This window comes from Quercus robur, chromosome 10 (genome assembly GCF_932294415.1).
Source record: "Quercus robur chromosome 10, dhQueRobu3.1, whole genome shotgun sequence".
NCBI classification, from domain to species: domain Eukaryota; kingdom Viridiplantae; phylum Streptophyta; class Magnoliopsida; order Fagales; family Fagaceae; genus Quercus; species Quercus robur.
In genome coordinates this window covers 32,471,469-32,485,047 of record NC_065543.1, presented here as the reverse complement: position 1 = coordinate 32,485,047, position 13,579 = coordinate 32,471,469, and the positions used below count along the sequence as shown (strand labels likewise).

General features: G+C 32.9%; 1 protein-coding gene across 2 annotated transcripts in view; it reads right to left on the bottom strand.

The window, feature by feature from the left end:
* Positions 1-11,250, bottom strand: part of LOC126701382 (LEAF RUST 10 DISEASE-RESISTANCE LOCUS RECEPTOR-LIKE PROTEIN KINASE-like 1.2) — a 29,461-nt gene extending 18,211 nt beyond the window's left edge. Inside the window, exon 1 of one of the 2 annotated variants that reach the window (XM_050399437.1) lies at positions 10,441-11,250. In XM_050399437.1, coding sequence (XP_050255394.1) covers positions 10,441-11,194 — 754 coding nt within the window. In that variant the 5' untranslated portion in view covers positions 11,195-11,250. Of the gene's footprint in view, positions 1-3,228; positions 4,064-10,440 lie in introns of those variants that run through there. The other variant, XM_050399438.1, reaches the window with a different exon arrangement.
* Positions 11,251-13,579: the final 2,329 nt, after the last annotated feature.

Genomic DNA, 13,579 nt, shown 5'->3' with positions numbered 1-13,579 from the left:
ATGGATTTGGGGCATGACTAATGGTAATGACTTAATACAATATGTGGATGTAGCCTTAGAACAAGTAAAAGTATATTTATAATAAGAAATAAGTAATCAAAACCCTCACCAGCTACTGTTGGTTGGATGATATATATGAAATCGGTTTTTAGGTTTAAGTTAAAAAATTAAAAAATTAAAAAAAAAAAAAAAAAAACACATATTTTCAATATCCTAGAAACTGACTCAAAGAATTTAGTTTTTTATATATGTAAATTGGAGTATATATTTTATTTTACTTAAAAAAAAAATTGGAAATTTTTTTTGGTTATAAAAATAAATTTAAACCATAAATATATATCAGTTGAAGTACTTTCCAAAGTTCCTAGTTCTAAAACTAAATCTAAATCATCATTATTAAACTTCAAAATATAATACAATTCTTTTCAAACTATTATTGTCTAGTTAAAGCCCTCTTTTTTTTTTTTTTTTTTTTTTTTTTTTGAGAAGAAAGTTAGTTAAAGCCTATATGACCAAAATTATAAGACTTTTATTCGCTTGAGATATTTTAGGTAATCGCTGAATACATTAGGAAATTTCCTAGGTAATTACCATGTAAGAGCTGACCCAAAATCTAATAACAAAATGTTTTTGAGAATCAAGCACGAAAGTCTTTAAAAATGTAAAAAGCTTGTTGAGCATTAGGATAGCTCCGTGCCAGGCTGGAATTGTGAATAAGGCACTTATGTGAAAGATTGAGCTGAGCCCTTCTTTTTTCCACGCAACCTAGCTATATGCTCAATTGAATTTTTTGTTGCGACTTCGACATGTTCATGTTCAGTTGGCAGTGTGGTGGTAGCCTACAAATTAATGTGATGGACCTATAGTAAAGGCTTGGCAAGTTGGAGGCAACATGTGCGGTGTATGTATCATGATGAATACAAATTCGTACTATTCCATCGTTTTTGTTCTACTTTATATTTTACCAATCATAATTTTTTTTATGTATTTACTTATAAAATAAACAATGTTTAAAAAGAAAATAAATTATAAACATGACATACCATAATTTGTGAAGTATAAAGTAGAATACGAAAGTTGGACAAAAAATTTGCATTTATATCATGATAGCCTTGCATGCACTTAACCTAGGGTAAATTGTTAAATAGTAGGTAAGCTGTGTTTGTGCAACAGCGCAAGATAGGGCTAGGCTACCTTTTTATGTAGCGTCTTGGTTCAATGTGCATGGTAAAAACAAGATTCAGCTATGTGGGTTGTGTTGGCCAAATTTGGGAGGTAGCATTGAGTATATTTGGCAAATTGGTCATTTCTCAAGTCAGAACCAAGTCAAACTAAAACGAGCTGTAAAACCTATGATCTTTACCCAATATGATCCGTATATTTTTCTTATAAAAAATTTAAAAAATAAACTTAAAATTTAAGAAAAATTGACATATTTAAAATCGAAAACAAATAAAATAAATGAGTAAATCAAAGATTTTACATAATGTTTTCATTCCTTTTGTTAGAAAATGTAGAAAAAAAAAAAAAAAGAAGATAAGATTGAGATATATAAGCTCACAAATTATGAGTGTTTTGAATGGAAAAAAAATTATCAGAACTTGTAAGGTACATGATTGAATGCAATGAAAAATGATGGTAGGCAGGTCGCAATCCTAGCAAAAGGAGATCGGAGATTCTACAATTTAATGGCTATTAAGCGAAAGTATGAGACCAAAGAAGCGAGGGAAAGATCAACCCTCAAGAGTCTCACAAAAAAGGCAAGGAATAGTGTAGAAAAAAAACTAAGAAAAATACATGATAGCAACACTATTATGGAAGTTATCATTGCAATTACCAATCAATTTCGCGCAAGAGAGCCTTGAGAATGTGCTCGAAGCATGGAATGGCTCAATAACAACAAGCACTTGGTCCCAAAGGGCAATTCCGAAAAGTATGATGTACATAGTTAGTCCCGAGGGCATTTGCTTAATAACCTATGATACACCAATACAGGTACGAGTATCGATACGATACGGGTACGGGAATATAATACTTTTTGAAAAATCTAAGATACAAGGCATCGAGATACGAAAATTAATTAATATTTATTTTTAGGTATATTTAAATATTTATGTACATAAGCTATAACCAACCAACAAACAATATTATATTTATTATCACTATATCAATTAATACATCACAAACCCCACAACAATGCAAATATATATATCCTAAATCCTAATACTCAAGTCAAAACAAACAACATATAATTTTCATAGGTCATAACTAAGGCAGTAAGGCTAAAAGCCTAGAAGCCCAAGCCACTAAGCAGCAAAACGAAAAGAGAAAAAAAATAATTGCCAATCCCAATTTAGAACAGAGGCAAGGCAGAGAGAGAGAGAGTGAGAGTTTGAGAGACTTATCGACAAGAAGGGGGAGGAGGAGAGCTTTGGCGTCGACAACCCACAAAGAGTTGTTGATCTTGGTGAGTCATATCTCTAGTGAAAGTTTTGTACAAGGGAAGTCTTAGTGTAATTTTTACTTTTACTAAGGAAATAATAAAGACTGGAAATATTATACAGTAAATTTTTGCACTCTTAATTCACATAAATTGGTTGAACACTTGTTTATGTTTTTGTTGGGTTGTTGGCTAAGATTAAATAGTGTAATGTCATCGTAAGTCGTAAAATTTAAGGTGAAATTAATTTTAAAAAAATAAAACCATATAATTTCAAGGAGGTTTGTGAACAGGAGACGCGAGGTTCCCATGGAGGTTTCAACTTATGAAACCTTATAGTTTTCTAAGTAAAAACTAATAAATTAAACTGTAAACTTTTCTTTCTCCGTCAGTAACAATAGGATCCAAAGGTTCCAATCCAAGTAACATTTACTTAATCTATATTCTATATGTACACACCATTCATTGAAGGTGAAAATCTATGGGCTTGGTTTTGGTAAGAAAAATCCATCAAAATGCATTCCAAGGCAACTACAACAACCCAAACAAGGATTTAGCACTAGGATACAAAATAAAACCTACAACAGAGAAGAACTTATTAGGCGGAAACCTTCACGTGATGTGGTTCCCACAAGAGAATAAGTAGATCACGCAATCATACCTTTGAATTAATTATTCAAAGGTGTTATAGTGAATAATTCAGCATTATCTGTTTTCTTCTCTATACCTCGTTACTATGATATGTAATATGAATTTTTTTTCACGTGAAATTGACCAAGGGAGCGTACCTTTGCAGCTGTTACCATGGGCGATTCGATCGTTGCAAAAGCACAAGAACTCCTCAGCCGTAGCGTTGTATCCACAATACCCGTGAGAGTTCTCACAGGTAACACAATCCTTAATTCGTTCCCAATCAAGCACAAAGCCATCATTCATAGCCCTACCAAACCCACCAATCAAATTATCGGTATTGATCTGAGTCTCTGTCACTACCACCACCACTTTCTCCTTGCAATTCTTTGACCAATCATAGTCCCCCGGCTCATGATTCTCCACAAAAACATAAGACTGCTGGTTGCTACCAATAATATTCAAGCACGGGATGGAAGGCACAGTTATTGCAAGGTCGGAAGTGCAATTAAAGTAAAAACTGAGATTCAAATCCATTGAAGAATATTTCAATGGTAGCGTCTCTAGAGAAACGTTATGACGTGCCCTTGGGCACGTTTGATTGGTGGTGACATCAATATCCACAAGGGCTAGGGTGTGGTCGATATAATTTATATTTTTCACGTAGTACCGGTCACCGGGTAATTCAAGTACGGCCAAGTCGTCCAGGCACATAACTCCAAACCCCTTGTAGCCACAATAATATTGCTGATCAGAGGCGATTTCATTACGAACCCAAAAAGGGTAGCTGATGTTAACTTTACCGCAGTAGTATGGTTGGCATAAAGGACTAGAATTGGTGCCTAAGGAGTTGATGAAGAAGAAGAAGAAGAAGGAGAGGATGAGGAGGTAGCTAAGGAATTGTGACATGGTGAAGTGTTTGAAATGGGCACTTGAAAATGTTTGTTGCTTTCTTGTACTAGGAAATACTAAACTAAGTACTTATATAAGCAAAGGATTATGGGTAACCTTGTTGTCATAATTCTCCATTTGTTTAAATGTGATTAGTAGAAAAGAAAATGGTATGTCCATGGAAAAATTATAAATAATTAATCACAATTTATCACTTAAAATTAATTACAGTAAAAAGTTATGAATTTCTTTGCGTTATATAAAAAGACTCTTTCCTTTGTGATGAGGTTGCGTGAGTTGACAGTGCACTGAATTCTGGTCTCCAGTGAACCTTTCTCGTTCCTTGTGGCAGAGTAAACAAATACTACTTTCCAACAAGTTGAGGGAAATTTTCGAAGTAATCAAAATGAACGTCATTGATTCGTTGTATTTGGTTTAAAATATTAGAAGAATTACAGCAAAGAATGTACTGTTTGTTGTCCTTTATTATTTTTTTGCTGAATATTTGTTGTCCCTAATTTTTTTTTTTTTTTTTTTTTTTAAATTGGGTCTTTATGACTATATTATACCCCCAGGCAAGACGCCAGTCTGACATAAGCTCTAGCTGTTCTAACTAGACCGTGTGGGGGGTCAACTCCACCAAGGATGCCCACCAACAATTGGCTATGGAGAGGACTCGAACCCAAGCCTGACAAGCAGGGTCACAAACTCCTATACATTGAACCAACCAACGTGTTGGCTGTTGTCCTTAATTATGACCTTAACAGAGCTCCATATGGAAAAAGTTTATAAAGTCCTAAAGGTCAGCTACTCCATTTGGACCAAATACTGTTCTTGTTCTTCGGCAGGAAAAGAATCTATCATATGCTGTACGTGCACGGCGGTTTGTAATTTTACTTTGTGATCAAACACGTGGTTTCTATTATTGAAATAAGTATTCAATTATTAATCATTAAAAAAAGTAATGATAAGGAAAAAAACTATTATTGATAATATTGTTATTTATAGTACTTAGGATAACCATACTTTACCCCAAAAAATAAAACTTCACTTTTTCTACTTTTTTTTTCACTTTCTTTTTTTAAATACAAGTATACTTTTAGCACATTTTTAACAAAATACTAAATAAAATATTCGTAAATAAAAACTAAATATAATTACACTATATGGATTGCTACCACTTGTTACTTGACCAAATTACAACAAAGGTCACATGGTATTTATCTATCTAAAGCCAAGCTAAGGTAACAAGAAGCAAAGGCCCTAAAGCTTGTCGTAGTGAGTGGACAAACCCAGCATATTATCTAGGGTCCGTTTGGATACAGCTGAAAACTGAAAACTGAAAAACACTGTAGTAAAATAATTTTTAAATGCGTGAATAGTACCATAGGACCTATTTTTAATGAAAAAGTTGTTGAAAAGTGAGGTTTGTGGGTCCCATGAACAGTGCATAGAACCCACTATTTTGCTGAAAAGGGTGAGAAAAGTCAAACTTTGTGGCTACTGTTCATGAACAGTGCATGAACAATAGCCGTAAGTCTCACAAACGTGTGAAAAAAAAGAAAAAGCGCCAAACGCAGACGCGCTGGGTTTTTAGCCCAATCCAAACGTAACCCTAGTTTATGGGCGAAGCTTAGCTCTAAGCTTTGTTATATGACAATTTAAGAAAACTATTATTGATAATATTGTTATTTATAGTACTCATAACCATACTTAACCAAAAGACTAACAGCTTAAGGAATAGTGTCCCGGCTTTGTCTAATCTCTTTTATAAAGAGAATCCAAGTTCATATTTACTTCCCCATTGTTGTTACCATTGAATTATCAAAAAAATTGTTTTTTTAGTTGAAATATATTAAGGGTCCGTTTGAATACAACTTATTTTACTAAAAACTAAAAACACTATAGTAAAATAATTTTTAAATATGTAAATAGTAACGTGGACCCATTTTTAATGAAAAAATTGCTGAAAAGTGAGGTTTGTGAGTCCTGTAAACAGTGCACGGGACCCACTGGTGCTGCTGAAAAGTCAAATATTATGGCTAAAAAAAAAAAAGGAAACGCAGACACTAGACGCACAAACGCGCAATCCAAATGCTACCTAAGTTTTACAATTAAATTTAAACACATTATTACATTGAATTTAATTGTATAAAAATATTTAAACTTTATTAGTCAACACAACTATGTGTTTTATTTTTATTAAGAAATCAAATGTGTGTATCTAAGAAATTATATCTATTATATGAACAAAATCAATATTTTGTATAAAGATAAACTTCTTGTTGACAAAAAATAAAAACAAGGATAAACTTCTTTTCAATTAAAAAGTTCACGAAGTTTATCGTTGTGGTTTGTGTTTTTATGTACTTTTTGTTTATCATGTCTTCAACAAAGTTCTCAGAAATTTCTTCATGGAGGAGAAATCATGAGCCATTGAATTCTTGGTAAAGGAAATAAATCCTTTGAACTTTGCGTAGTACGTCCACTGAAGAAAGCATGTCTTAGCTCAGGATATAACTTATTAAAGAGGTTTTGTTGCTTTCTTAGATAAGATACTAGTCAAAAACAACTTTGTGGAGTCAACTGAAGAAAGCATGTCCATACTTATGTTTCTCAAAAAAGATACTAGTAAATACTAAATAATTATTATTATCTTAATAAAAGCATAATTAAATAATATAAAAGTGACGTGTGACCTTCGCATTCCTTTAACCATCTTACACACAATTTTTTTCCAGGGAAGGTAGAAGTGTAGACTCAATCCAATATTAGTCAAATTTATAAAAATAAAAATAAAAATTTGGAAGAATTAAGAAGAACCATCCTACTCTTTCTGATTCGTTGTTTTGATTTCTGTTTCTTTTATTTAATTCATATTCAGTGGATAATAAAATTTAAAAATAATAAATAAATAAATAAACTTGCACATAGTCCAACCAGTTGGTGAAGTTCTTGACTACATTGGACGTAGGTCACTCCGCGTGGGGTAACCCGGGTGGGTGGGTCAAGAGAGAGGTCTTGGGCCCTTCTGCCCATAGTTTATGGTGGGTTATGGTTTCGGATTCGGACTCATCATTTGAAGTGGGATTTCACTGTTTTAACCTTCGATAATACCTCCAACTATTTCCCTTATGAATAAATTTAAATTAGTAGCAAATTTTGGCCAAAAAATAAATAAAAATAAAAAAGGTTTTCTTAAGTAGAAAAGGGAAATTTTATGGTAGATATAAATGTGGTTGTATTTTGTTAGGTTTTAAGTTGGTAAATTTCATGATAATGTATAAATTCATTAGTCTATTATGACTCATTCAATGTTCAAAATTATTTCTCAAAAAAAGAAAAAAAAATTCAAACTTAAAGTGTTTGTACTAATTTCAACTACCATTTGATTGTCTTTTAATCGATCAAAATATCTAAATTTGATAGTTATTTGAACAAGGTTCAATCAATTGGAAGTGACTTTTGGACTGCCCTTCCATAGAGGCTTTATCAATCAAAAATCAAGTCAAACTTGTTTTAATTCCGTGATGTTGGCTGTTGTACAAACTCCATTTCGTACCTATAATCTAACATTGAAAGAGGAAAACATGATCATTTTATATACCCAAAAATCCTGGTCAAATTTAGTCAATAACTCATTCATCACGTATTATGAAAATGATCTTGAGATTTCAACAATCACAACAATATATGCGGTTTCCAAATCTGACGGTCAGATCGAAAGATATCGCAAAATCAAGTTTTAACGGTCTTATCCACGCATTCATTTGGGTGAAACCAATCAAGTGTGATTAATTGAAATTAATATTAATTGGTTGATAATTAAAATTAATTAAATGAATTTTGTGATTGTTAAGTATTTTTCTTAAAGTGTGATTTGGTGCATGAGAATAAAAGATAAACATTAATCTTGGATAGATAATCAGATTTTTGAAATAATTATCTTAGTGGATGCGGTCTGTTTTGGGAAAAGGGCAGTGGAGTCATTTTATAGTGATCAAAGAGGAGTGCAGGGCTCTTCTGAGCCGGTGTAGGATTAGCTCTACACATTTTTTTACCATTAAAACTTTCCTTATAGAGCATTCTACAACCCTACATGTGGTCACGCATAATCAAAGCATGCATACACAAGCTAAGAACCTACGCACACATGCTTAAGGCTCCTACAGGTTTTATTTTCACCAAAACATCTTCCAAGTTAAATATTTTTTATAGCTAAGCCTTAGATTAGTCGTGGACCTTTCTAGTGATATCATCATTGGGAAACGGGGGATAGAGTCATAAGGGGTACAAAATGAGATGTCTATAAAGGTCAAAACCATTATTTTCATATTTGAGCTTAAAAAAAAAATTCTTCTATGTTGGTACTATATTTTGTCTAGCTTTAAATTTCAATAAAAGTTTTGGCCTAAAAATGAAGGATTTCTTGATTTTAATAGTCAAATTTCATTTCTTATTGATTTTTATCAATTTTTATGTGGTTGACTAAATTTAATTGATATTTAATTGAAATCTTACCATGTGATTGGATTAATTTTGGAGCAATGGTTAAGATCATGAAATTCCTTTTAATTTGACTAGTCATGGGTGAAAATTGAACTTGGATTCAATGAGATATCATTGATTGAATAAAATTATCCATATTGAAATTTAATTGTTAAAAAATTTAATTAAAAAAAAAAACTATAATTTTCTATGGAATGGGTGCTAAAATTTTAGTGTAATTTCCATGGAAAACTAGAACTAAATATATTATTTGGGTCTCTTTATTTGAACATTGAATTGATTATGGCATTTAACTAATTGATTATGCAATGAAAAATTATGGTAGGCAGGTTGCAATCCTAGCAAAAGGAGATCGGAGATTCTACAATTCAATGGCTATTAAGCGAAAGTATGAGACCAAAGAAGCGAGGGAAAGATCAACCCTCAAGAGTCTCACAAAAAGGGAAAGAGAATAGTGTGGGAAAGAAACTAAGAAAAACACATGATAGCAACACTGTATGGAAGTTATCATCGCAGTTACCAATCAATTTCGTGCAAAGAGAGCCTTGAGAATGTGCTCGAAGCATGGAATGGCTCAATAACAACAAGCACTTGGTCTTAACTCTTAAAGGGCAATTCCGAAAAGTATGATGTACATATATAGCTAGTCCCGAGGGCAATTGCTTAGTAACTTATGATACACCAATACAAGTACGAGTAAGGGTACGATACAGGTACAATACGCGGATATAATATTTTTTGAAAAACCTAAGATACAATGCATCGGGAGTATGAAAATTAATTAATATTTATTTTTAGGTATATTTAAATATTTATGTACATAAGCTATAACCAACCAACAAACAATATTATATTTATTATCACTATATCAATTAATACATCACAAACCCCACAACAATGCATATATATATATATATATATATATATCCTAAATCCTAATACTCAAGTCAAAACAAACAATATATAATTTTCATAGGTCATAACTAAGGCAGTAAGGTTAAAAGCCTAGAAGCCCAAGCCACTAAGCAGCAAAAGCCCAAGCCACTAAGCAGCAAAACGAAAAGAGAAAAAATAAAATTCCAATCCCAATTTAGAACAGAGGCGAGGCGAGAGGCGAGGGAGAGAGAGTGAGAGTTTGAGAGACTTATCGACAAGAAGGGGGGAGGAGAGCTTTGGCGTCGACAACCCACAAAGAGTTGTTGATCTTGGTAAGTCATATCTCTAGTGAAAGTTTTGTACAAGGGAAGTCTTAGTGTAATTTTTTACTTTTACTAAGGAAATAATGAAGACTGGAAATATTATACAGTAAATTTTTGCAGTCTTAATTCACATAAATTGGTTGAACACTTGTTCATGTTTTTATTGGGTTGTTAGCTAAGATTAAATAGTGTAATGTCATCGTAAGTGGTAAAATTTAAGGTGAAATTAATTTTAAAAAAATAAAACCATATAGTTTTAAGGAGGTTTGTGGGCAGGAGACGCGAGGTCCCCAAGGAGGTTCAAATTATGAAACCTTATAGTTTTCTAAGTAAAAACTAATAAATTAAACTGTAAACTTTTCTTTCACCGTCAGTAACAATAGGATCCAAAGGTTCCAATCCATGTAATATTTACTTAATCTATATTCTATATGTACACACCATTCATTGAAGGTGAAAATCTATGGGCTTGGTTTTGGTAAGAAAAATCTATTAAAATGCATTCCAAGGCAACTACAACAACCCAAACAACGATTTAGCACTAGGATACAAAAATAAACCTAAAGCAGAGAGAGGAATTTATTGGGTGGAAACCTTCACGTGATGTGGTTCCCACAAGAGAATAAGTAGTTCACGCAATCATACCTTTGAATTAATTATTCAAAGGTGTTATGCTGAATAATTCAGCATTATCTGTTTTCTTCTCTATACCTTTTTACCATGATATGTAATATAAATTTTTGACACGTGAAATTGACCAAGGGAGCATACCTTTGCAGCTGTTACTATGTGTGCTTCCATCGTTGCAAACGCACAAGAACTTCTCAGCCGCAGCGTCGTATCCACAATACCCTTCAGAATCCTCACATGTAACACAATCCTTAACTCTTCCCCAATCAAGAACAAAGCCATCATTCATAGCCACACCAAACCGATGAATCAAATCAACAATATTAATCTCAGTCTGTATATGTCTCACTGTCACCACCACTTTCTCCTCGCAATTCTTTGACCAATCATAGCCCACCGTCTCATGATTCTCCACAAAAACATAAGAACGGTAGCTACTAATATTCAAGCACGGGATGACAGGCACAGTTGGAGGGTAGGGATAGCAATTAGAGTAAAAACTGAGATTCGAATCCATTGAAGAATATTTCAAAGGTAGTGTCTCTAGAGAAAAGTTTTGACGTGGTCTTGGGCACGTTTGGTTGGTGGTGACATCAATATCCACAAGGGTTAGGGTATGGCTGGTATAATTTATATCTTTCACGTAGTAGTTCCGGTCACCGGATAAGCCAAGTACGGCCTTGCCGTTCTCGCACCTAACGCCAAACCCTGGGTAGCCGCAATATTGCTGATCAGAGGTGATTTCATTAGAATCCCGAAAAGGGTATCCGATCATAACGTTACCACAGTAGCGTGGTGCGCATGTACTTAACAAAGGACTAGAATTGGTGCCTATGGAGTTGAAGAAGAAGAAGAAGAAGGAGAGGATGAGGAGGTAGCTAAGGAATTGTGACATGGTGAAGTGTTTGAAATGGGCACATGAAAATGTTTGTTGTTTTCTTGTACTAGGAAATACTAAACTAAGTACTTATATAAGGAAAAGATAATGGGTCACCTTGTTGTTGTCTTATATTCAGACTTCATTCATTCTCATTAAAAAAAAGTACACGATTTTTGTCATAATTTTCCATTTGGTTAAATGTGATTAGTACAAACAAAAATGGTAAATTCCTATAAAAATTGGAGTAAGGCTATATAAACAAAATATTTTACAATATTTTTACAAATAACTAATGTAAGTTTAATAATTTTTTAAATAATTATTGATAAGTATAAATATGATGTTAGTGGTAAACTCATATTAAAATTAATAAAAATTTATCACATCAATAATTTATAAAAATATAATAAAATAGTTTGCATCTATAACGTTACTTTAAAAATTATAAACAACCTATTACAATTTGACTCAAGGCAATTGGCGTAACAATTTATGAATTTCTTTGCGTTATATATATAAAAGACTCTTTCCTTTGTGATGAGGTTGCATGTGTTGACAGTGCACGGAATTCTGGTCTCTGATGTACCTGACTCATTCCTTGTGGCAAAGTTAAGGGGAATCTGGGTAACTAATTTAGTTTTCCCAACTATCTAGTTAGTAGTTAAGGTTTCAAAACTATATTTTTTACTAGCATCTCAAGTCTAAAAGACTCGATTTAGGGCCTATAAATCGAGTTTTTGGGACTCAATTTTCATAGATTGATCATGTCTGATGTGGTATTTTTTCCACGTGGCGTCTATCTGAAAATCGAGTCTCTAAGACTCGTTTCTAACCCAAAAAAATTTTAAAAAATTTTAAGTCTCATGTACAAGCCGAAATACCAAAAAACAAATTTAAGAAATCCCAAACACATCAATCCCAATCCTAAAGACTCAGATCAGAGGGAGAGAAAGAGCTCAGAGGGAGAGAAAGAGTTGGGTCGCGCGCGGCCTGGGCCTCGCGCAACCTGGGTTGCGCACGGCCTGGGCCTCACGCGGCCTGGGTCGCGCACGATGGTCTAAAGCTGATTCTTTCTGTTTCTGGTTTTTTTTTTTTTTTTTTTTCTTCTCTAGGTTCTTCTCTAGGTTTTTCTCTGGGTTCCTCTCTAATTTGTTCTTATTTATAAGGCTTATAAATCAAGTCTTAGAAACTCGATTTCCATGTAGTCGCCACGTGAAAAAATATGCCACATCAGAAGTAATTAGAGCATAGAAATCGAATTTTTGATGCTCGATTTATAGGCCAAAATCGAGTCTAATAGACTCGAGATGCTAGTAAATAATATAGTTTGGAAACCAGAAATACTAACTAAATGGTTGGGTAATTATGGTTAATTATCCATTTCGTTCCAAAGTTAACAAATGCTACTTTCCAACAAGTTGAGGGAAATTTTTGAAGTAATAAAAATGGACGTTGTTGATTCGTTGTGTTTGGTTTAAAATATTAGAAGAATTACAGCAAAGAATGTACTGTTTGTTGTCCTTTATTATTTTTTTGCTGAATATTTGTTGTCTTTGATTATTTTATTATTATTATTATTTTTTTTTTTTTGAAAGTTTGTTGTCCTTGATTATGAGTCTATGACCTTAACAGAGCTCCATATGGAAAAAGTTTATAAAGTCCTAAAGGTCAGCTACTCCATTTGGACCAAATACTGTTCTTGTTCTTCTGGTAGGAAAAGAATCTATCATATACATTATACAGTACGTACACGCGGTTTCTAATTTTATTTTTTGATGAAACACGCGGTTTCTATATATTGAAATAAGTATTCAACTATTAATCATTAAAAAAGTAATAATAAGGTTTTCAAAAAAAAAACTATTATTGATAATATTGTTATTTATATTTTATAGTACTCATGATAACCATCCTTTACTAAAAAGAAATAATATATAGCTTAAGGAATAGTTATCGAAATTTTGGGTACTGTGGCCTATTCTTTATTATAAAGAGAGCGGTTTGGTATTAGTTTTTACTATTAGTTTTTATATACACTTTTTTAAAACTTCACTTTTTTTTTTTTTAAAGGTACAAATATCCTTTAACACAATTTTAGCCAAAATTTTTTAATAAAAAGTTAAATAAATTGTTCTCAAACATAAACTACATCTAGGTACACATTGCTAACACTTGTTACTTGCCAACAGGGGTGGAGCCATGTTGCCCGTTGGGGGGGGGGGGGGGGGGGGGGGGTGCCGTGGCCCCTGCAAAAAAAAAAAAAAAAAAAAAAAGTCCACCAGCATATATACAAATTTTAATTGGGCCCCCCAATGATGTACATCCGGCCCCCCCTTCTATTTTTGTTCAATACTTCAATTCACTCTCAGACTCTAGTTTCAAGTGTAGGCCTTTTTATCC